Source organism: Macaca mulatta, chromosome 20, assembly GCF_049350105.2.
Source record: "Macaca mulatta isolate MMU2019108-1 chromosome 20, T2T-MMU8v2.0, whole genome shotgun sequence".
Lineage (NCBI taxonomy): Eukaryota > Metazoa > Chordata > Mammalia > Primates > Cercopithecidae > Macaca > Macaca mulatta.
This window is the reverse complement of record NC_133425.1, coordinates 43,011,713-43,037,930: the sequence shown is the minus strand read 5'-3', so window position 1 is coordinate 43,037,930 and position 26,218 is coordinate 43,011,713. Positions and strand designations below refer to the sequence as shown.

The 26,218-nt window shown below is 36.7% G+C and overlaps 1 protein-coding gene across 11 annotated transcripts in view; it reads right to left on the bottom strand.

Annotated features, from left to right (window-relative positions):
* PHKB (phosphorylase kinase regulatory subunit beta) overlaps positions 1-26,218 on the bottom strand; it is a 225,514-nt gene that overhangs the window by 78,935 nt on the left and 120,361 nt on the right. For all 11 annotated transcript variants that reach the window (XM_077984034.1, XM_077984031.1, XM_077984029.1 and 8 more), the window contains 6 exon segments: positions 24,209-24,304; positions 22,890-23,087; positions 18,626-18,683; positions 17,993-18,070; positions 15,659-15,817; positions 902-996 (listed from right to left, as the gene is read on the bottom strand). In XM_077984034.1, coding sequence (XP_077840160.1) covers positions 902-996; positions 15,659-15,817; positions 17,993-18,070; positions 18,626-18,683; positions 22,890-23,087; positions 24,209-24,304 — 684 coding nt within the window.

Sequence of the window (26,218 nt, the reverse complement as noted above, 5' to 3'; positions counted from 1 at the left end):
TTTAACAGTCCTCATTACTGGTATCATTTAATACTTGAGGGTTTGCTCAAGTCACTATCAATCTTGCTGATCCTACAAACACTTATTTTGTTGACACAACACAGTCTGAATCCATAGCTACTAAATGTAAAAATTGTATTTTATTTATTTATTTATTTATTTTTTGTTGTTGTTGAGATGGAGTCTTGCTCTGTCGCCCAGGCTGGAGTGCTGTGGCTGGATCTCAGCTCACTGCAAGCTCCGCCTCCCGGGTTTACGCCATTCTCCTGCCTCAGCCTCCCAAGTAGCTGGGACTACAGGCGCCTGCCACCTCGCCCGGCTAGTTTTTTGTATTTTTTTAGTAGAGACAGGGTTTCACTGTGTTCGCCAGGATGGTCTCGATCTCCTGACCTTGTGATCCGCCTGCCTCGGCCTCCCAAAGTGCTGGGATTACAGGCTTCAGCCAACGCACCCGGCCAAAAATTGTAAAAGTATTCCTTCCCCAACACGTCACCAAGTCGCTGTTGCTGTAACAACTCTGTCAGTCACTCAGCCTTGTCATGGAGCCACAGTGCAGGGGAGACATCAAGCACAGGACTTTCGGGGGATCCCACTCCCTTCGATCACTGGTCCTCCTGCCACCCAGATGTACTGCTTCTTCTCAAAGACACTTGACACCTTAAACTCAATATTCTGAAGATGGAAATGTTTACCTGGAAGGCACTTCGTCGGACCCATCTGAAACACACTTCCTCATTAACAAATAGCCCTTTACCACAAGAAAATCTTAACTAACTAGAAAAGGGAGAAACCTTTCCTTCAGAAGGAACAACAAAAACCTATTCAGAACAAAAATATACTCTTCAATTAAGCTTACATGTCTCTGGGCGAGTCTAAATTAAGAAATACAATATCTCTTTACCTGATTGGAAAACCTCATGCTCACATTACGTTGATCTTTTAGTGGGACATAGCGCTGCACAGGATCAATGTCTTTAGGACTGATTAGTTCATCAGCTGAAAAAAAGAAGGGGAATGACATTACTGAAAATGCATTTGCATAACACTATAAACCAACTAGACTTTTAGAAAACACTCCAACAAGAGCAGAATATACATTTTTCTCAGTGTACATGAAACATCCTCCACCAGGATATACCACATACTAGGCCATAAAATAAGCCTCAATATATAGAAAAGGAATGAAATCATAAAAAGTATATTGTCTGACCACAAGGGAATGAAATCAGGAATCAATAACAGAAAGAAATCTTATAAATTCACACATACGTGGAAATGAAAACATACTACTAAATAACTAATGGGTCAAATAATAAATCAAAAGGGAAATGAGAAAATATATTCTAATATACTTTCTGAGGAGATTAATGAAAATAAAGACAAACACCAAAATCAATGGGATGTGGGTAAAACAATGCTCAGAGAAAAAATTATAGCTATAAAGTCCTATATTAAACAGAAGAAAAATCTCAAATCAACAACCTATTTTTCCACCTTAAGACAGTGGATGAGACGGCTGGGCGCGGTGGCTCATGCCTGTAATCCCAGCACTTTGGGAGGCCGAGGTGGGCAGATCACAAGGTCAGGAGTTCCAGACCAGCCTGGCCAACGTGGTGAAACCCCATCTCTACTAAAAATACAAAAAAAAAAAAAAAAAATTAGCTGGGCGTGGTGGTGTGCACCTGTAATCCCAGCTACTCAGGAGGCTGAGGCAGGAGAATCACTTGAATCCAGGAGGCGGAAGTTGCAGTGAGCCAAGATTGTGTCACTGTACTACAGCCTGGGCAATAGAGAGAGACTCTGTCTCAAAAAAAAAAAGACAGTGGATGAAAAAGAGCAAACTAAATCAAAAGCAACAGAAGGAAGGAAATAATAAAGATTAGAGTGGAAATTAATGAAACAAAGTAGAGAAAAACAATACAGAATCAAGGAAATCAAAAGCTCAATAAAACTTGCAAACCTTTAGCTAGATTGACCAAGAAGAGAGAAGACTCAAATTACTAAATCAAGAATGCAAGAAAGAACAGAGATATAGATCAATGGAACAGAACAGAGTCCTCAGAAATAATACCACACATCTACAGCCATCTGATCTTTGACAAACCTGACAAAAACGAGAAATGGGGAAAGGATTCCCTATTTAATAAATGGTGCTAGGAAAATTGGCTAGCCATAAGTAGAAAGCTGAAACTGGACCCTTTCCTTACTCCTTATACGAAAATTAATTCAAGATGGATTAGAGACTTAAATATTACACCTAAAACCATAAAAACCCTAGAAGAAAACCTAGGGAATACCATTCAGGACATAGGCATGGGCTAGGACTTCATGTCTAAAACACCAAAAGCAACGGCAACAAAAGCCAAAATTGACAAATGGGATCTAATTCAACTAAAGAGCTTCTACACAGCAAAAGAAACTACCATCAGAGTGAACAGGCAACCTACAGAATGGGAGAAAATGTTTGCAATCTACTCATCTGACAAAGGGCTAATATCCAGAACCTATAAAGAACTCAAACAAATTTACAAGAAAAAAACAACCCATCAAAAAGTGGGCAAAGGATATGAATAGACACTTCTCAAAAGAAGACATTCATACAGCCAACAGACAGATGAAAAAATGCTCATCATCACTGGCCATCAGAGAAATGCAAATCAAAACCACAATGAGATACCATCTCACACCAGTTAGAATGGCAATCATTAAAAAAATCAGGAAACAACAGGTGCTGGAGAGGATGTGGAGAAATAGGAATACTTTTACACTGTTGGTGGGACTCTAAACTAGTTCAACCATTGTGGAAGACAGTGTGGTGATTCCTCAAGGATCTAGAACTAGAAATACCATTTGACCCAGCCATCCCATTACTGGGGATATACCCAAAGGATTATAGGTCATGCTGCTATAAAGACACATGCACACGTATGTTTACTGCGGCACTATTCACAATAACAAAGACTTGGAATCAACCCAAATGTCCATCAGTGACAGATTGGATTAAGAAAATGTGGCACATATACACCATGGAATACTATGCAGCCATAAAAAAGGATGAGTTTGTGTCCTTTGTAGGGACATGGATGCAGCTGGTAACCATCATTCTCAGCAAATATCGCAAGAACAGAAAACCAAATACCACATGTTCTCACTCATAGGTGGGAACTGAACAATGAGATCACTTGGATACAGGAAGGGGAGTATCACACACCGGGTCCTATTGTGGGGAGGGGGTAGGGGGAGGGATGGCATTGGGAGTTATACCTGATGTAAATGATGAGTTAATGGGTGCAGCACACCAACATGGCACAGGTATATATATGTAACAAACCTGCACATTGTGCACATGTACCCTAGAACTTAAAGTATAATAAAAAAAAAAAGAAAGAAAAAAGAATGCAAGAAAGAAACATTACTAGAGAACTAAAGGATTATAAGAGAATAATATCATATCAAATATATGTCATCAAATTAGATAACCTAGATGAAATGGATGAATTATTCCCAGAAAGACACAAACTACCAAAACTGACCCAAGAAGGAATAGAAAATCTAAACAGATTTGTAAAAAGTACATAAAGTGATTGAAACTTCACACACACACACACACACACACACACAAACACAGCTCAAGACTAGATGTCATCACTGGTGCATTCTACCAAGCAGTTAAAGAAAAATTAAAACCAACCTTTCACAAACTGTGCTCCCCCTCCCAAAAATGAGTTGGGAGGGAACACCTCCCAACTCATTCTAAGAGGTCAATATTATTCTAATACCAAAATCAAAGTATCACAAGAAAATTACAAAGCAAAATCTGTTTTACAGACACAAAAATCCTCAGCAAAATACTAGCAAACCAAATCCAGTAACATAAAGAAGGGATGACACATCATAACCAAGTAGAATCTATCCCACAAATGCAAGGATGGCTTAACAACACAAAGTCAATTACTAATAGACCTTACCAACAAAATAAAGAAGAAAACACTATATGATCATTTCCACAGACTGAGAAAATGCATTTGACAAAATTCAACATCCTTGAATAAAAACATTCAACAAAGTAGGAACAGAATAAAATGTATTCAACCAAATAAAGGGCATCTATGAAAAAGCTACAGCTAATATCACACTCAATGGTAAAAGACTAAATGCTTTTCCCCCAAAGTTCAGGAATAAGACAAGGATGTTCACTCTCACCACTTCTATTCAACATTGAACTGGAGGTTCCAGCCAGGGAAATTGGGAAAGAAAAAGTAATAAAAAGTATCAGATTGGAAAGGAAAAAAGCTATGGTAGTTAATAGTGTGGTATTAGCATAAGAATAGACACAGAAATAGAATACAGAGTCCAAAAATAAACCCTTGCATATATAGTCAACTGATTTTTGACAAGGGTGTCAAAATAATTCAGTAGGGAGAGAAAGGATTTTTCTTTGTTTTGTTTTGAGACAGAGTCTTGCTCTGCTATCCAGGTGGAGTGCAGTGGCACAATCTCAACTTACTGCAACTTTCGCCTCCCAGGTTCTTCTGGTGCCTCAGTTTCCTGAGTAGCTGGGATTACAGGCATTTACCATTATGCCTGGCTAATTTTTGTGTTTTTTGTAGAGACAGGGTTTTGCCATGTTGGCCAGGCTGGTCTTAACTCTTGGCCTCAAGCCTCAGCCTCCCAAAGTCTTGGGATTACATGCGTGAGTCACTATGCCCAGCCAAAAAATGTTTTTTTTAATTGACAAATAGTGCAGAGACAATTGGATATTCAAATGCAAAAGAATGAAGCTGGACCTTTTCCTCACACCATATATAAATATCAACTCAAAATAGATCCAAGAGTTAAATGTAAGAGTTAAAACAATAAAACTGTTAGAAGAAATTATAGGAGTAAGTCTTTGTGACTGATTTAGACAAAACTATGACATCACAACAAAAGTGATAAAAGAAGAGATAAACTGGAGTTCATCAAAATTATAACTTTTATGTGCCACAAAAGATCCATCAAGAAAGTGAAATAACAGCCCGAAGAACGGTGAGAAAACATTCACAAATCAGGTATCTTGTAAGGGATTTAAACCTAGAAGATATAAAAAACTCATAACAACACAATAATAAAAAATTAAAAACCCAATTAAAAAATAGCCACAGTGTCTACATAGGCATTTCTCCAAAGAAGATATACAAATTACCAATAAGCACATGAAAAAATGCTCAACATTAGTCATTTGGGAAATGCTAACCAAAACCACAATGAGGTATCACTTTGTATCACTTTATATCTATTAGGAAGGCTACAATTGAAAAAGGAAAATAGGTAAGAACAAGTGTTGGCAAAGATGTAGAGAAATAGAAACCCTCACATAGTGTTGATGGGAAAGCAAAATGATACAGCAGCTTTGGAAAACAGTCTGGAAGTTGCTCAAAATGTTAAATGTAAGAGTTAGCATAGACCCAGTAATTACATGCCTAGGTATACACCCAAGAGAAATGAAAAATATGTCAAACAATAATTTTATATAAAGTCTATAGCAGCATTATTCATAACAGCTGAGAAGTGGAAACAACCCAAATGTTCATTTGCTGATGATATGGGTAAATAAAATGTAATGTATACATACAATGGAATATTGTTCCGCCATAAAAAGAATGAATTGCTGAAACATGCTACAACATGGATAAACCTTGAAAATACCACGTTAAGTGAAAGAAGCCAGACTCAAAAGTCCACATTATCAGTTTTGAGTTATATGAAATGTCCCAAATAGGCAAATCTATAGAATTAGACAGTAGGCTAGCCATTGCCTAGTGCTGGGTGAAAGGGTGAAGTGATGAGAGGGAAATGAGGAGTGACTGCTACTGGGCATGAGGTTTTTTTTGGCAGGAAGATGATGAAAACATTGTAAAACTGATTGCAGTGATGGTTGCACAACTCTATAAACATATCAAAAATCACTGAATTGTAAACTTTAAATAGGTAAAATATATGGTATGTAAATCATATCTCAATAAAGCTATTTTAAAAATAATAGGAAAGAAGTCAGTTAGATTTCTTTCAGAAAAATAAAGGAAAGAAATCAGTTTGTTAAGAAGCAGTGTTTCCTGATACAAAATTCTAAAAGAGATTTCTGAGAAGGGGCGTTCTTTTTTTATGGGGCAATGACCAACATGAAGGCAACGTTCTCAATTGCTGTTGCACTGTAAAAACGGAAGCCCTTTTAACATGGTAGTTCCTTATGGCAACTTTTGATAAAATCCAAGGATATAACATGGACAGAAATTTAGAGTGAAAAGCAGTGGGGAGGAAGGCACTAAGTCTGTGGTTCTCTGCTGCCTTCTGTTGTAACACACTTGAAGGATACCCATCAGCACCAGAGACTCACTCACTACAGCAGGATTTCTCCATGGGCCTGGAAGAGAATATACGGGGGAGAGGTGGTGGTGGTAGGAAAAGCCCCTGAAATGCAATTCTGCAAAACCTCCTTGGAGTGCAAGTTGTCAGTTATCTACACAAATTTACAGTGAGCATATTTTCCAACCCAGCAAGTCTGCATCTATAAAGTTATCTTAGTTATGCTCACACATGTGCAAATTAACTGATAAAAAACAACAAAAAAATCCAACTTCTAAAGTGAGTCAGCTCACTTCTTCATTTTTACTGCATGTAAGCTATAAAATATGTTCATTTCATTCTTGATCTTTGGCTCTACGCTGATCACTTAAAAACAATACTATGCTGAGTTTTGTATAAATGTACCTGTGTATAATACTTACTAAAAAGATAACAGTTCATTTTCCATAGCTTTTTATATATTGCTTTTAGGTAGTGAATATGACAGAGCAGGGAATCAATGGTTATAAATTTCTTTGCAGCTTTAGGAATATTTCTACATTAGATTTCTATCCTGGGGTACCTTCCAGGCACATCTGCATTGTTATTTGAGACAAAATCACCAAAGGATTTTAGTGACTCTTGGAAGATCTTTTCAATAATAATTAAAGTAGTATTAATAGTAGAATAACAAGGAGGAGGAGGAAGAGCAGCAGCAGAGTCTGCCAGAGCCACCGCGGCCTCTGCAGCAGCAGCAATACCTACACAGTTATTAAGCTCCAGGCATTGTTTTAAGTATTTCACATATATTCATTCATTAATTCTCACAACAACCTTATCATTTTACAGATGATGAACCAGAGGCACCTGAGTGTTTAGGCAACTTTCTTGTGGTTGGTATACAGCAAAGCTGAGACACAGTCAGTTGGCTTCCAGAGTCTGGGCTCTTAATCACATAGTAATCCTGCCCTTTAAGAACACTGACATTCTACACTACATAGGTGAAAATAATACCAGAAGGAGGATGAAATAAAAAAAACTATTCAGACATGTTGCATTTTTCCTATCTAAATCAAGTTGCATAATACCAATGTTCTCCTTTCTCTCTGAAAAAAATATACTTTTTAAAAATTTAAACCAAATCAATAAAAGAAGCAGATATCAACATATAATTTTAATGTATTAATTTCAGTTTAGCTCATGATACAGGGTTGATTAACACACTGATATTCTAAACAGGCAGTAAATTATTTCCCTATCTCAATTATATGATCACCAAGATGTGAAAAAATATCTAAAACCAACAAGTTTTCACTGTCATGCTATAGAAATTAAATTCTATCTTTATTACAGTATTTTGTTATTTATAAATAGTGACAGATAAATTAAGAAACCTTATATCATTGTAAAGCATAAATGCTAATCTATTAAAATTGGTAAGAATCAAATGGTTAACCAAGTCTTTCGAAAGCTTATTTCTTTGCATTTCCTTCATATTTCTCTCTTTGTGCCACACTTCTATACCTAGATTGATGTTCCCACTTACACCACGTGCTCATCTATAACCTTATAGACTGTATGCTTCTTATACATGACGCCCAGTACCTAGCACAGCCGCCAGCACCTAGTAGGCTCTCAATACACTTACAAAGCAGAATAATAAATTAGTGGGTTAGCAAATACAGAAACGCTAATTGCCATAATCATTACTTTAATTTCCATAATGGTATAAAAGTGACAAATATCATTAAAAGGTCAAGTTTATGGGCATATTTTTTCCCCACTGCATTGATTTTTATTATTCAGGAGGCAAAAATAGAGGTCTTTGTTGTTCCAATTTAATGAAACTGGTTTTCTGGTGAAGAGTGACAATCCTGAAAGAACTTATATCCAACAAACTACAGAATATTCAAAATGAAAATAAAAGAGCGAGGGTAAGAGATCAATGGCTTTCTACATTTACAGTATAGCACCACACCTCCAAGATAATCAAGAATTTCTATAAAATAGAGATATCTGTCTTTAACTCCTTAGAAGATAGGAATTAAGTTAATTAATTTTTTTTTCACAGAAGGTTTATAAAATATACCCTGGGCTTACCTCAAGCAAAAATTGTCCAGCATAAAAAGAAAATATTAAGAAAAATCTGTTTCTTTAATGAAATAATAATTTAAAGAAAATTTAACAGAGCAAATATTTTTTATCATGACACAAAAATTACATAGGACATACTAAAATAGGCTCAGCAGATATTTATAGGGTAAAATTATGTACTTTAAAGCCTAGCTGATTCTCAGCTATGGTGACACATATTAGTAACACATGAATTATGAAATGAGCTATTTGGAGAAAGAGAAAATGCAGATCCTTAACCTCATATTATAGCAAAAAATTCCAAATATGTATGTGTGTGTGTGTGTCTGTGTGTGTGTGTTTCTGTGTGTGTGTGTGTGTGTGTGTATGAATTTTACTCAACTGATTAACAACGATGGACTTTCTAAAATTCAATGGTAAATTCCACAGCAAAAATTAAATAGGAAAACACTGGTAGATCTGAGTGTGTAAAGATTTTAAGTTCTGCTCATGAAAATATAGCAAAAGCAAAATTTAAAGACAAACAAACTAGGAAAAGATCAGAGAGGTTTTATACACTTAATATATAAAACATTCATGTAGACTGATAAGAAAAACCATAAAACCAAGATTAAATGGGCAAAAAAAATTACTAGACAATTCACAGAAGAGTGACTAAGAAATATGTTTCTAATAGTCAGAATGTAAATGAAAACAAGACTCGATTTATTATCTTATTAGGTTAGCAATGTTTTTGTTTTTAATAGGAATATTTAATGCCACAGAGGTTACAGGTGACACAAGCACCCTGTAGACTCCTGAATAAATCAATAAACTCTGTTACTCATGAGCTCTGTAACCTTGGGTGAGTTGTTAAACTCTTGTGGGCCTAAGTTTCCTCACCTACGCCACGTAGTACCCATCTCAAAGAGATGTTAGGATTACTTAGGATGATGTTTGTAAAAGGCAGAGCGCAGAATGTGACATATTTTATTAGTGTTTCTGAAAATCAGTGTGACAACATGTATGAAAAGCCCTCTCAGAGTCTATTACTACTCTCATATTCAACTTTACTAATATATGTAAGGATGAGAATAATGTCTATGAAAATATTCTAGCACTTGTACTAATTCAATAAAAACATTTTAGCTTTAAGAAAGTCAGTTATCAGCTGGGCGCAGTGGCTCACATCTGTAATCCCAGCACTTTGGGAGGCCAAGGTGGGCAGACTGCCTGAGCTCAGGAGTTTGAGACCCGCCTGGGCAACATGGTGAAACCCCGTCTCTACTAAAAATACAAAAAATTAGCCAGGCGTGGTGGCATGCACCTGTAGTCCCAGCTGCTCAGGAGGCTGAGGCAGAAGCAATGCTTGAACCCTGGAGGCAGAGACTGCAGTGAGCTGAGACATTGCCACTGCACTCCAGCCTGGGTGACACAGCGAGACTCCATCTCCAAAAAAAAAAAAAGAAAATCAGTTATTTATACATGAAGCTAAAGAAAGAAAGTCTTCCCAGGTGAAGCCTTTAAAGTAATACTACATGTGCTTCAAGATGTTTATAATGCCTGCTGCACAGAAATCCCACTTTAGGTCAGTAGCCATCACATGGGTAACATGAGAAAGATAATGAAAATATTCTTGAAGTTTCCTGAAGTGCAACAACTGGGAAATCTCTTAGCAACCAACATGTAAAAATATACCTGTACATTCTTATCTATTCATTTTATCTTGAACTGAGCAGTAACAAAACCACGTGCTATCCTGAAGAGTCAACTGTATTTGAAGACAACAGACCAAAGAAAATCAAGACCTCAGTTTCTTATGTCCTTATATACACTAGGGGACACTTGATCAATGATTTTAAGTTTAAAAAGCATTAGATTTCCAGGTTTAATCTGTAGCTTTTATATTTGAGATCAATTAGGCAAGAAATGTCATGAATAAAATCAAATGCAAAAGGGCTTATTTTTGTGACAAACACTGGAATTAGGAAGTAGTATGTCAGAATAATTAGGTTGCCCTTAGAGAGAGATAGACAGAGAGAAGTATTTCCTATAACTCTTGTTAGTGAGCTACTGGATATCCATAGTCACTATCAAAGAGTAGGTCTCTATAAATAGAAGCAGAGATCAACAGGGAGATGAATAGTGAAGCAGGAACAGAAAGGGGAAGAACCATTTAAACATGTATTTGTCCCATAGTAAATGCTTTATGTGTATTTCCTTACCAGCTAATCCTTATAACACAAAAATAAAGAAATTAATGTTCAGGGAAGTTAAGAAAACTCGAATCACACAGGTAGTAAGTGGCAGATCTTACATTCAAACCGCCCCCCCCAGAAAAAAAAAGAAAAGAAAGAAAAAAAAAGGGAAGAGAAGCTAGAGAGGGAGAAAGAAGAAAAAGATGATAATGTCAGAGAAATAATTCATAACCCCACAAGTTTGCTGGGTGTTAATAAACATTTAAAATATAATTTCTACAGGAAAATAAATTGGCTTCCAAACAATGACTTACCAAAGAACTTTGGGAACCCAAGAAATTAAGTTGGGAACTTCGTATATACATAACACTTTGGAAATTTTAAAGTACTTCTATATCTATTTTATCACTTTAAAAGTAGCTTGTTAGTGTTCCAAAGAAATTAAATAATACCCATCCACAAAAGAAAAAGATCCTGCCACGTGTCGTGATCTGTGCCTGTAGTCCCAACTACTCAGGAGGCTGAGGTAGGAGGATCACTTGAGCCCAGGAGTTTGGGGCTCCATTGAGCTATGATCGTACCACTGCACTCCAGCCTAGGTGACACAGTGAAACCCTCTTGTCTCTTAAAAAAAATTCTGGCCGGGCGTGGTGGTTCAAGCCTGTAATCCCAGCACTTTGGGAGGCCTAGACGGGCGGATCACGAGGTCAGGAGTTCAAGACCATCCTGGCTAACACGGTGAAACCCTGTCTCTACTAAAAAATACAAAAAAACTAGCCGGGCGAGGTGGCGGGCGCCTGTAGTCCCAGCTACTCAGGAGGCTGAGGCAGGAGAATGGCGTAAACCCGGGAGGCGGAGCTTGCAGTGAGCTGAGATCGCGCCACTGCACTCCAGCCTGGGCGACAGAGCGAGACTCCGTCCCAAAAAAAAAAAAAAAAATTCTGTTGTGAGATTCAAGCAAATTTTCATTAACTTGAGTATTCTGGGCATTTGTGTATATTGGAGAGAAAGTTGTAGTTAACTAAAATTGCTTAATATTCAAGTTTACCAAGAGAATATATCTTGTTTTAACCATTAATGTTTATTAATGTTTTCAAAATATCCACCCTAAAAATTATTGTATTCACCTGCCTTAAATTATACAGTATGTAAAGTCTTTAATGAGCCAGGATCATGTAGTAGTACCTGAATGAAGATCATCACTATGAATGTCTGATGTACAGGATAAGAAAACTTAGTCGCACATATGGGATAGACAAGCTGAAGTCTAGAAGTCAGATTTTTTTTTTTTTTAAATTTTGAGATGGAGTCTTGCTCTGTCACCCAGGCTGGAGTGCAGTGGCGCAATCTTGGTTCACTGCAACCTCCGCCTCCCAGGTTCAAGCGATTCTCCTGGACTACAGGTGCATGCCATCACGCCTGGCTAATTTTTTGTAGTTTTAGTAGAGATGAGGTTTCACTGTGTTAGCCAGGATGGTCTTCATCTCCTGACCTCATGATCCTCCTGCCTCGGCCTCCCAAAGCGCTGGGATTACAGGCGTGAGCCACCACACCTGGCCCTAGAAGTCAGATTTTTAAAAGCTGATATGTTAGTATCTCTTTTTAGGACATACTGAATAAGAACATATATTAAAGTTATATAATGGCCTTTATAATGGTTTTCTAATGGTTTTAGAGTAATGTTATCATTAACTTTATATTTCTTTAGTTTTCTGAATCTCAAAAAAAAAAATTTCAATCCAAACATCAAGATTTTCAAGCAATTTTTTAATCCTTTTTTTGAGACAGGGTCTCACTCCATCACCCAGGCTAGAGTGCAGTGGTGCAATCACGGCTCACCACAACCTTAACCTCCAGGGCTCAGTTGATCCTCTGGCCTCAGCCTCCTGAGTAGCTGGGACTACAGCCATGCACCACCATGCCTGGTTGGCCGATTGCCTGAGCTCAGGAGTTCGAGACCAGGCTGGGCAACATGGTGAAACCCCATATCTACTAAAAATACAAAAAATTAGCCAGGTGTGGTGGCGTGCACCTGTAGTCCCAGCTTCTAGGGAGGCTAGTTGGGAACTCCTGGGCTCAAGCAATCTGCCTGCCTCAGCCTCCCCAAATGCTGGGACACAGGCATGAGCCACTGCACCCAGCCTCAAGTGATTTTTAATGCAATAAATCAGTCATGTGATGATGCATAAAGATGTCTCATGAGATTACAATACTGTATCTTCACTATACCTTTTCTATGTTTAAATATGTTAGGTACACAGATACTTACCATTGTGTTACAATTGTCCACAGTACTCAGTACAGTAACATGTTCTACAAGTTTGTAGTCTAGGAGCAATTGGCTATAGGCTAGGTATGTTGTAGGCTAAAAATCACCTAATGACACAATTCTCAGAATATAGCCCTACCATTAAGCAATCAATGGCTGTACTTTTAAGGTTATTTATTTTTGCAAAGGGCTCAGAAAGGTACTCTGATTTCTTTAGACTGGTCTTACATGAATGGTTTCTAAACTTTCAAATTTGAGTAACAGTTGAAGGTATAACTAATGATCATTTTATTCTAAGACATGTCAATGTATCTTAAGATATGTCTTAGGGGGTTTAAAGTATATATGTTTATAATATTTTTACCAGTTATATAGAAAATATTGATTTTCTAAAAGTATAAATTTCGTAAGAGAAAAGGAAATACTGTGAATAATGAACTTATTTTTTAAGAGCACAGTGGGGAGTTCAGGCCTTGGTTCAGGATATAGCATACTGTGTCTCTTCTTTAACAATTGAATAGAAGTCACAGTTTTGTTATATAATTATTTAGTTAGGCACACATAAAGCAAAATATTATTAGACTTCATTGAGATACAAACTGGCCTGAATTAGTGAAAGTCACATACTATAGAGTATTTTTAAAGATTCACTATTATATTATTTTCATGTAAAAACAGTAACCACAATTAGCTGCCCACAAAATGTTGTCAAGCAGATATCCAACTGAGGCTCCTTTAATGAATAAAGACAATTTAAGTAAATGTTGTATCTGGAATCTTAACGAAAATCCATAGAAGTGATGGTTCTTAGGGGTAGTATACAATAGTTAAGAGCAACTAAATGATTCAGTCTTCTGAGATGTTATTTGTCTTAACCAGTGAGCTGTTAACCAGGTGACACAAAGCTAGGCTAGACTACTAATGAATATGCAATATTTCTTTTTTTCAGCTGGAGATAAGTATGTGGTTTCATAGTATGCAACATACCTTCTGCCTGTTCTTGCTGCCTTTTCAGAAGATCAGCAGGGAAAAGAGAAACTGACTTTCTTTAACAGTAGCCCTGCAGTATTTCTTATTCTTTTTGGTCAAGAAACAGAAATGGAGGCATGACCTGTGCTATTTCTGTTCACTCTGGTCTTAATATGAGAAAATACTATCTTCACTCAAGACCTGTCTACATTCAACACATTTATTTTGGAAAGTTCGATGCTTTTTTACTGATACTATTGTCAATCTTTTTCTTTTTTTAAAGCTCAATTTGCTTATGTAGGGTGTGGTCAATTCCACCTTCTCAATTCACTAGCCTTGTCAATTTTATCTAGAGGCTTTGCTCAAACAACATTCTTTCTAGTTGCACTAAACCCAGGCTGGATATACGGCAAAAAGCAGGATGAAGAAGGTTTTAATTTCATATCCCAGATCCCAGGTTCCAGTTTTCAGCCTCAGAATCACAGAAAAAATTCCTCATGCTCATTTGTAATTTCCAAACGTAGTACATAAAAACACTTAAAATTTTTAAAAACTTTTAAAAAATTCTAATGTTAAAATTCTTATCCTTACATAAAGTTAACTAGTCCTCTACTAAAACACATTTTACTTAACTGTATCAACAAAGCTTCTTTGTAATTATGCTAGTGAGATGGAAATAACAATCTAACCAGAGATAACTTTCCCAACTTGGGTTGATTATAAGAAAACTATTTCATGTGTCTTTCCCCCCACTTTGGAAATTCTAAAAGCAAAGCCTATATAAATAATATCAACACCTTGTCAAAAAGCTGTCCCTTTAAAGGAGGAAGAAAATGTTTCTTCATGTTTTAAAATTAGCATTAGGTATATATAGAGACCCAGAAAATAGAGTTAGGAAAGGAGCAAACTGAAAACAGCATTAACTTAGTTTTCACTTATTTGGTTAGCTTCTGCCTGCTCTTACATATCATTTACGTAAAGCTCAAATTGGAAATCTGTCCTGTGAAATATTCTTCCCTAATGGAATATTTTTTAAAAACTGAAGATGATTACTCTTATGGTACAAATTTATTAGAACTTATGCAGTAATGCTAGAAACAACAAAAATCATAACAGTATTTTATACAGTAGGCAGTTCTTTTAGTGCAGGTACAGTATTTCATCATCTTTTTGCCATAAAGGAATTCTGACTCTAAAGTGATAGCCTTTTTGATGTAAATGCTAATAACATTTAAAATTTGAACAAGGAATGTTGCAGGAAGATGCATAATGCTTTCCCTGTGTTTATCAAATTTGTCTTCATTTCAAAGCGTCCAAGAGTGCTATGATTCAGCTCAAGTTGTAGAAGATGAAAAATAATTCTTCAAAGAATAATGAATAATGGCCCTATTAAGCCTCCAACTAAAATTGCCAATATGTATTTATTGGAAAGAAGAGAACTTTGAGATGACCAATACCTTTTGGCAAGTGGTTTACTAAAGGTATGACCAAGCATGACTGTTACTGTTAAGTCAGAATTTTTAATATATAAAAGTAACTCAAAGTTTCTATAATCTGCAGGAAACCTATATAGTAAGCCAAATGCAGCCCCCTAAATGATCACAAATGGTACCCATACCTATTGCGCTTTCTTCCCAGAAACTGTCCATCATCATTCAGTGAAATAGATATATTAATATACCACTAGATACTAAGAAACTCCCCAAAGACCTCCTAAGAGCATGAAACACCACCCAAATCCAACATAAACATCAGCAAAGGCATATTTATTTCTAATAGTTTAATACCAAGGAAAAAAATACCATTCCCAATCTTCTCCACTTACCCAGGAGTTTTGCGATGATATAAAGTGCTTGTCCCCAAAGAAACAGTTTTCCATCACGGCCACAGTTGCTAGGAAATCGTTTTTGACTACCGGGGTTATTTTTTTCATATTCTACAAAGTCAGCTGGCACATAATAGTACTTTGGTACAACAGGATATCCTATGGAGTTTAAAAATAAGTATTTAAAATATAACAAATCTGTATTCGTCCACTCTGATGCTACTAATAAAGATATATCCAAGACTGGGTAATTTATAAAGGAAAGAGTTTTAATGGCCTCAGAGTTCCACATGGCTGGGGAGGCCTCACAGTCATGGTGGAAGGTGAAGGACGAGCAAAGGTATGTTTTACACGGTGGCAGGCAAGAGGGCTTATGCATTTACAAAACCATCAAATCTCCTGAGACTTATTCACTACTATGAGAACAGTATGGGGGAAACTGCCCCCATGATTCAATCATCTCCACCTGGCCGCACCCTTGACACACGGGAATTACTATAATTCAAGGTGAGCTTTGGGTGGGGACACAGCCAAACCATATCAAAATTAGTGTCTTTCCCAAAAGTTTCCTTCAAGACACTGTAATGATTAGAAAGCAGGGAGGAAGACTTGTTGTGCAGGAGGCAACAGATTTGATAAGCTATAGAAAGCCGGATATTCTGGTTCCTTTCAGATATTGCCAGTGAAAATCATGGAGAAAAAAAATTGACTTTAAAACACTAATTCAACAGCAGATTGTTATGCTTTGGCTAACAATGAGTACATAATCTCCCTCAACAACATTTACTTTTAATACCTTTAAATGAATCAACAAATACACAGTACGCAAATATTTAGAGCCATAGAGGAAGCTATTTTTAATAGGATTAGTCTACAGAAGCTTCACAAATGAGATACTGTGTAATCTTAAATGAAGAATTATAACTCTGAGCCAATGCTAGAGCAAAGAAATCCCCATTTAAGCATTAAGCCCATTATCTACCATTCAATATCACTGAAGAGAAAAAGCCATCTCCTCTGTGACCATTTAAAAATGGATTGGTAGGAACTAAAATTATTATTTAAGAGTAGAATCTTTGTGGATGATAAAATGGGAAAATAATCAACAACCTATGTAGGATGCTACAGAAGACTTTTTGCAATATTAGCCCACAGTAAACTTAATTTTTCTAATGAAATTGCATAGATTTCCCTAAAATTTTGCTTCCTTACGTATCAGACAATCAACAATATTTGTGTCTAAAATCAGTAAGAAGGTCTATGATATACAGATAATACTTTGAACATCACTCTCTGAACACGATGAAACCTGAAGCAAGGTACATTAAACTGCTACACCTTAATGCATCAATGATCTAACACTAAACATTAAAAGATCTGCTTCAAAGGATTTCAAATATTACATGCATTACAAAATTTAATGCATTATTTCTCACACTGGACAAGTGATTATTTGTAGCATAAAGACAAAATTAACTTTTAAAAATTAATATTCACTTTGAAATCAATGTTTATCCATACACATTTCACAACTTTTAACATTATAAGCATGTTAGTGAGCATATAATATGAAGTATTTACTCTGAGATATCTCTGGAAAACCCCAAAGAATATCACAAATTTCATGTGAGATAGGAATGGGGCTCAGTGCTATGATTGTCAGTACTTTTAAGCCCCAAAGACATCTAAAACATCTCATTTGGAATTCCTTTGAAAATTGGTTTTCCAGTTATATAGAAAATTCAGTTATGTTTTTTGAGGGTCCCTGCTGGTGGTTGACTGAAACCAATATACCCTTACTCCTAAGACTGGGCCTTCTGACCATTTCTAAAATATTAAATCCATCCTCAAAGGATGATGTTTTAGCACCACAGCAGATGTTCAAAATACAATGCTAAGGACCCTAGAAAAAACTCTAAAGAAGAGGCCAGAATATTCTCAGCAATTCTAGTGCCTTTAGACAAGGGCAGAACCTCTCTAGGTAGCCCTCCACGGGGGGGCACTCACTTGACTATAGCATTTTTAGTGACCTGGATAAAAACTAGTCACTTTCTATTATTGTGACACTATACAGAGTAATGGAGTTACATAGTAAATAACAGATGGAGGAACTCAGTCCACCTGACAAACTATTTTGGAATGACTATAGCCATGCCCACCTAGATTCATCTCCATCTTTGTCTTGCTTAATCTTCTTTCTGATTTCATTTCAGGGATCACTTATTTTTTCAATTTAATATAAATTATTGTGTTTTACAAAGGACTCATTTATACATTTTAAATAAACATTAAGGAAATGTTGGTAGGAAGAATTTCTTAAAAAGACTACTATACCTTCTGTGGTCTGATGAAGTACTGGAGTCAAAAGATCCTGATATTCCTGTACTTGCTTAGGATTGCCTCTAAAAACTCCTAAAATATAAAATATAAAATCCAATAGCAGCTGAGCTTAATAAGGATCTCAAAAATTTTACCTTAGAAAAAATATATTAGCCCAGTTACAATTATTTTGGTAATTTTCTATGCAAATGGTAAAATTAAAATTGAAAAAAAGTAATGCAAATCTGTGTGATATTTTTCCAAGAAATTGGTTTTAGAAAGTCACGTTAGCATTTAGAATTGAAAACTGAATTTTAATTGAATTTTCCCTATTCCTAAGTATAAATGTTACATACACTCACATTATCAAGGATTACAGTATTAATGATTTCTACTAATAAAAATGTTTCTATGTAAATATGAATAATATATATGGTATCATTTTTTAAATGCTTCCAAGTTTTTTTAATTGTTTAAATGATTTAGCATTCACTCATAAAGCAAAAGAGTCGCATATACAAATGCTGGGCAATTAACATCACTGAAGTGCAGTCTATTTTTCTAGCTGAAAAGAGTCATATTTCATTTCTGCTCTTCTTTAAACCACTTAAATCCTATAGCTTAAATTTCAGGAAAAAGCTTACTTACCATCAATCATCATATAAAGGAAAAATATGGGAAATTCACATTCAATGCCATCAAATAGCTAAAACAGAAAATAAAACATTATATTTTTCACTAACAATTAAATTATTATTATTATTTTGAGACAAGATCTCACTCTGTGGCCCAGGCTGGAGTGCAGTGGCACAATCATGGCTCTCTGCAGCCTTGTCCTACTGGGCTCAAGGGATCCTTTTTCCTGCCTCAGCCTCCCAAGTGGCTGGGACTGTAGACACACACCACTGTATCTGCCTATCTCTCTCTGTCTCTCTCTCTCTCTTTCTTTTTTCTCAGAGATGTGGTCTCCTCCCTGTGTTGCCCAGGCTGGTCAAACTCCTGGTCTCAAGAGATCCTCTTACCTTGGTCTCCGAAAGTGCTGGGGTTACAGGCATTACAGGCATGAGCTACTGTGCCCAGCCACTAACAATTAAATTAGAAGAACTATAGTTAGGTGATATGTCAAAGATTTGCTTATAGCAATAAAATTGAACTGATTTTCTAAGCAGTTTCCTTGTTCTTTTTTTAAAAAAAAATTTCCTCAGGTCTTATTATTCAAAAGCTCACTCATTCAGTTCATCAAACTGCAGTCCTTCAATAAATATTTACTGAATACTTACTAATGCCTGGAACCAAAAAGACAGAGAACTTCCCTCAGAGGCTCACAGTCTAATAGGGAGGCCAGCATGTAAATAAACAACTACTATGCAGTAGGAAATATCTACACATAGTATGTCAGGCTCATAGGGAGTGGAACACCTGAGTCTGCCTTGGAGTCAGGGAATGTTTATAGGAAAGGAGATGTTTCAGCTAACGCTAGATGGACTTCGAGATGAGCTAAAGTAACTCAAGGCAAAGGAAATAATAGTTACAAACCACAGATGCATAGAAGCACAAAGTATGTTAAAGAATCTACCAGCAATTCAGTATTTCTGGAATAAGCAAGGACGAAGTAGTGAAAACTGAAACCCAACAGATGGGCCAGGCCAGCCAGATCAGGAAGGGCCTTGCAGGTCATGCTAAGTGGCTAAGACTTCGGTCTGGAAATAAAAGAGAACCACAGGTGAATACTCAGCAGGATCAGATTTACTCATTATATTTACTTGCTAGACTGAGCAGCTGGTAATACTGAAGAGAGTTGTAGGGCAAGAAATAGGACCAGCTGGAATTCTGCTGGAGCAAAATCCAAAGAGAAAAGATGACAACCTAAACTGAGGTTTCTTAACTTCAGCACTACTGACATTGTGGCCAAATAATTCTTTGTTGTTGGGCTGCCCTGTGTGGTGCAGGAATGTTTAGTAGCATCCCTAGTATCTACCTTCCAGATGTCAGTAGTACCTACCATATTGTGACAACCCAAAATGTCTGCAGACATTGTCAAAAGTCTCCTGGGGGGCAAAATCACCCCATATCCACTAGCCTAAACCAGGGAGTAATAGAGAGGAAGAAACAGAATTTTAGGATTTTTAGGAGGCTAAATCTGCCAGTCTTGGTGATTGACAAAGGTAGATGGGTTAAAGGAAGTGCCTAGAATGACTCTCAGGTATAGGGCCTGGGCACAGGAGTGGAAGCTGAATACAAGCAGACTGTAAGACACCCAAGCGAGGACGTCCACCAGGCAGCTGCGTACAGAGGGTGGGCACTTGAGAAGAGGTATGAGTTAGGGATGGAGATCTGTGGTTAACAGCTATAGCTGAAGCTGAGAGTTCACAGCCAGAATGAAGAGAGGCTAGGGCTGTGCATGGACCCTAGGAGAAGTGCAATGTTTAAGAGGGGGCAGAAGAAGAGGAACCTACAAAGTAGAATAAGAAGTAAGTGAGAGAAGTGGAGAATAAAGAATAGGGTCACAGCCAATAGAGAATATTCCAACAAAGAAGACTCAGCAAAGACACTCAAATGCCAAGAAGTTCTGTGAAATGAAATCAGAAAAGCATCCACTCCGACTCAGTAATGTAAGCGGATTGAAGCCAGCACAGCTACTGGGGAGTGCTGGGAAGTAAGCCAGTTCGTAGGGGGAAAGAGTAAGCAGGATGTAAACAAGGAGACACCAAGTAGAGGCCATGCTTTTCAGATGTGTGGCACAAAGAGAAAGAGGATGGAGGTGGACAGGGAAAGGGTTGAGGAAGGGTTTTGTTTGGTTTCTTAATGATAAACATCAATATGCTTAATGAGGAAAAAAGCTAATTTAAGTTGGGGAACCAAGACAGAGAAGGTAGAAATGGGGAAGATGAGGAGAAAAAAGAAAGAGAAATAGATATCCTTCTATCACAGAAGAAAACAAGTGAGGGTGTCAAGAAAGTAAAAGAGAATAGGATGGGGTATACACAGGACGGGTTAGCCTTAGAAAGAACAGAGAGCTCCTTCTGTGAGGCAAGAGAGACAGAAGGAAGTATGGATGAAGGAAAGACACAGTGGAGGAGGCCATGCAGAAATGAAAGGCTATCAAGTAGAAAACAAAAAGGAAAGTCTGCAAACTTGAGTACAAATAGGAAAAAGCTGGAAAAGCTTTCATGGGGAGTTCCTGGCAGAGTCAGATAGCAGGACTGACAAGAACTGACAGCAATGATGAGGGTGAACCAAGACAGATCTCCTGTCTGTGGGGCAGCTCCTACCCACAGTGCTGTGGCTTTCCTTGGTGGTGCTCAGCAGAAGGTGCAGAAAACTTGCTGGACAGATTCAAAGTTGGAAGTGTGCAAGGTGGTAGTTGGTTGCAGGTGGTCCAATTCAAATGTAAGTGCTGTAAATATTGGCACAGAAAATGTATTAAATAGGAAAGAAACATTTGAAGATGTTTAAGAGATAAATGGATCTTTTGGTCTAACCTAACAGATTGTAACACTGCCAACACTGCTGAAAATTTCAAAAGTGCACACAATAAAATGGTTTCCAAGTGATAGTCAACTGTGAAATTAAATAAAATAAAGCTGGGTGTGGTGGTGTATGCCTGTACTCCCAGCTACTTGGGAGGCTGAGGCAGGAAAATCACTTGAGCCCTGGAGTTCTAGTACAGCCTGGGCAACCTAGTGGGATCTGGTCTCTATTTAAGGAAAAAAAAAAAAAAAAAAAGAAGAAGTTAAATAAAATGATAAATAGCTTGTCTAGTTTTTCTGCAAAAGTGTATGTCAAATTTTAAAACAGTACGTTAATTGCCAAACAACTTAAAAGGTATAATGTTGCCTACACATTTTCTATATACAGATTCCTAGGGACCTTACCTACCTTCAGTGAGTGAGCCAATTATGCCCATGCATACAAAATATCTTTCAGCCGGGCACAGTGGTTCACGCCTGTAATCCCAGCACTTTGGGAGGCCGAGGAGGGCAGATCATTTTAGGTCAGAAGTTTAAGATCAGCCTGGCCAACATGGTGAAACCCCATCTCTATGAAAAATACAAAATAATTAGCTGGGCATTGTGGCATGTGCCTGTAATCCCAGCTACTCAGGAGGCTGAGGCAGGAGAACTGCTTGAACCCGGGAGGTGGCGGTTACAGTGAGCTGAGATCATGCCACTGCTCTCCAGCCTGGGCAACAGAGCAAGACTCCATCTCAAAAGGAAAGAAACAAAAATACAAAATACCTTTCAATACACTACATTAAAGCAAAGTCCTCAGCAATGTGCATGACTTCTTACTTTTTTGGGGTGCTATTTTCTAGATGGCTTAAAAGCAGCTAGTATAAAACTAGATATAGTGGTATGTGTGTTTTGAAATACAAAATATTTTAAAACTAAATATTCAGAGGACTATATTTTAAAAGAAAGTGTCTAAATGAAACAGATAAAGGAAGATGGAATGGCCTATCAGTTTTAATAAAAGAATTTGCTTAAAAGATTGAAAGGAATATTGCAAACAGATATTTAATATTGTAGAAGACAAATAGTATGGATCAGGCAAGCAGAGGACTGAAAACGCAATAGAAAAATTATTCACCCAATAGATCAACATGGCCCATTATCAGTAAATACCTCACTGGTAATAAGAGCTAGCACTTACTGAGCATTTACCATGTGCCAAGCACTATTCTAAGCACTTTTATGTAAGTTGTTTAATCGTCATAAGAACCTCACGATATAGGTACTATTATTATTTTACCCCAATGAAAAAAATTAAACACAGAGACAGGTTAATTAACTGGCCCAGGGCCACATAGCTAGTAAGCAGCAGAGCCAGAATTCAAACCCAATGGTCAATCTCCTGAATCTGTGCTTTTGATTGCTCTGATATGCGATTACCATGGAATATTTCTTAATACCTTAATTTCAGCTGGCTTGTAGTAGCATCTGTTGGGATCTTCCAGTGATGTTCTATACCCATCTCTCAAGAAACGTTTAAATCCATATTTTCCTTTTAATTTTCTAACCACTTTATCAAGTGTCTGGCTAAACAGAACTTCATCATCCAGGGCAAATGCAGGATAACTGATGCAGGGGAGCAGGGCGGCATCTGTGTTCTGGAGGCAACGAGAAAGAGAGACTGTGAGTGTCCACAGCGATGTGATCAACACAGCCCAAGGAGAATGATAGAGATGAAAAGCCAGTGAGGTTATGCAGTCAAAAGTGAGCACGCTCTGCTCCCAGGATCAGACAGCTGTTTCTATGGCATGTTCCAGGAAACCTTACAGAAGAGATAAAACTTCATTTGTTGATAGTATTTTCAAGGTTCAATGGGCTCGAACGTCAAAATATTAATTAAAATGGTGCGCAAAAATTTAATAGTTGTCACAACTTAGTCTGTCACAACAATTTGCTTACAATAATGAAAAAGAGGAAACAACCGAAATATCCAACAATTAGTTGAGTAAATTAGCAACTATTAAAATTTATATTGTAGAAATCCGTTTACTGGTATGGGACAATATCCACTCACAGAGCTAGGTTATCAATCAATATAAAAAGTACTCTTATAGCTTTGTAAAATACAAATATTATATATGTCTAAAAATAAGTGAAAACATATATACCAAAATGTTGTCAAGATTGTATCAGAGTGGTGGCATGAGTGGTTATTATATTATTTGCTTATTTGGGGAGCTTTTTTTAAAAATGATAATCTTACATTACTTATACAAAACGGTTTTGAATAACTCAATTATTCCATTTTGGGTGTTTTCTAAATAACACAACCACAGACAGTCCCTAGAAAATTCTGCAATCAGGTAGGATAAGCATACAAAAGTTCATCAGGCAAGGGGAAAAAGTGTATTGAATGAGAGAAAAGAAATAAGGAATGGAAGGTTATTTTATCCAAAAGATAAATACATTATGAAAAATATTTTTCTAATATACCATGGCAAAAAAATAATTCATCTTGGCCTAATGTTGCTACTCCCCCAAAAGAAAAGTCTATTTTTGTAGTCTCCTGCAAGAGATTCAAAGGCCAAAGCAGCCCTGTCCACAACTCGCGTCCATTTCCTAAGACCTCCCCAGGCCAGAGGAGTAAGGGGCAATATCTATCACGTCTTCTTATCCCTTTCGGACGACCACTAACATTTTAGAGTACTTTATTGGAAATTAAGGTAAAACTACATAGAAATCATAAACAACAGTTCATGATCTTTATTCAATGTCTCACATGTGATCTTGATTCTCTGGGTAACAGCGAGCACAAAGTTTGCCTGTTGCGATTGTGAGCATCGAGATCCACAAATATAACTGACCACGAACAGCCCTGGAAAGAGAAAAAGAAAAACATTTCCTAAATTAAGAAAAAAAGACTTGGAGAACATTTGGCATTTTGACTGTGAAAACTTCACAAAAACACTGACATTGACTGCATTGAGTGTGGAGTTCCAGAAGATTTAAATTTTGTGTGTACTTTGAATATTTCTCAAATTTCCTGTAATAAACATTAACTTTATAATCATAAAAATGTTATTTTTATGTTTTCCCTAGTTTTCCTTGACTTTCTTATAAATCCAAATGTACTGATTACAAGATAGCCACTATATTAGTGACATTTATTTTAATGAAAATACAATTAGTTTAGCTAACATGACAAAGAATGAGAATGCAGATTCATAAAATCTGAGTTATACATTCCTCATAAAGAATATTGACTATAAGATCAAACTAAATAAATTTAGATATAATCTAGATGAATGTAAAAGAATACTGTATTAAAATATGAAGACAGGAGAATCTCAAATAACAATAAAGCAACTAATCTGAACTAATATTCACTGCATCAAGCACTATGCTTTATGTGTCACCTGGATTGTCTCATTTAATATACTGAAAAGGACATTAAACCTTACTTTAACAGAGCAAAGGTTCAAAACCAAGTCTCTAACACAGAGGCCCATTCTTTAACCACTAGATTATACAATTCCCCCATACATATATATATTTCATACAATTCTCCCATATATATATATATATGCGCACACACACACACATATATATTTCAAGTAAGAAAAAAAAGCTTGAATAAAACAAATAGGTGTAACAAAATGTTAATCTATCTGCTAATCAGGTTAAAACTACTGCATTCCATATTCAACAGCTTTATTGGGGAGTTAAATATTTGAAATCACATAGAACGGGATGGGAATAAGGAGAATACTCAGAAAAATACATGGGGAAAGGGAGAAGAGGATTATAAATTTCATGTTACTTTAATACTATTTTCTGAATCTCATCCCAATTCTCACCAACTTCACAGATGCATTCACACTGAAACAAAAATATCTCCAACCAATCACCTAGACTGAACTTCAAAATCTAGCAGCACCAGACCCTATATCCAGATGTCAGATTCACTAGAGGCATTTGTTTCCTAGTAGCCCATGTTTTATGAGCTAATGAAAATTAGCTCATAAAATAGAATGATTTCTCATTCAGAATATCATTTTCAAACCTTTTTAAAATCTGACAAGTAAATTAATAAATGAACAGTGATTCGGTAAGGCTGTCTCTCAACCACCGTATGAATGGTAAACTGTCCTTTCTATTACTCCGGAGTTCCAACCTCCCATCTCTACTGGTTCATGCAGCAGCTGCCACTGGCAAGGTATTGTGCACCTGCTTTAAGGAAAACAAACAAGATCAAATTTGACCTGTGCTCTCAAGGAGCTGACCCAGGCGACAGTCCTGAACAAGATTATTAAGAAAACAAAAAGGCAGCACATCGCAACACATGACTTACTTTCATCAAAGTTAGTGGTTTAAGGGGGAGAAGAAGATTATAAAACAAGTCCCCAGGGAAGTTGGGGCACTTCATAGAGAAGGTGAGGACCATAGCTAGGCTCTGAATTTTGGTGAAATGGGAGCAAGTAGGGTAGTTACAACAAAAGAGCAGAGAAATAAATGGACATAATAGGAGCCTATGAATACACAAAAAATAAGAGCTATAATTTATCTTTAGGCCAAGAATTAATAAAGTCAATTGCATACCAAACTATCGGCCCGGAATTAAATTTTCAAAAGATACAATCTAAGTAGGATAATTTATAAATAATGAAGTGAAATGGCAAATCTGGCAATTCTCTACGTTACTTGATTAATGTAAACAGCCAACTTCTATTTTCTGGCCACAAATAAGTGGCTTATTTGTCTAAATTCATCAAAGTATTTATTCAGCTCT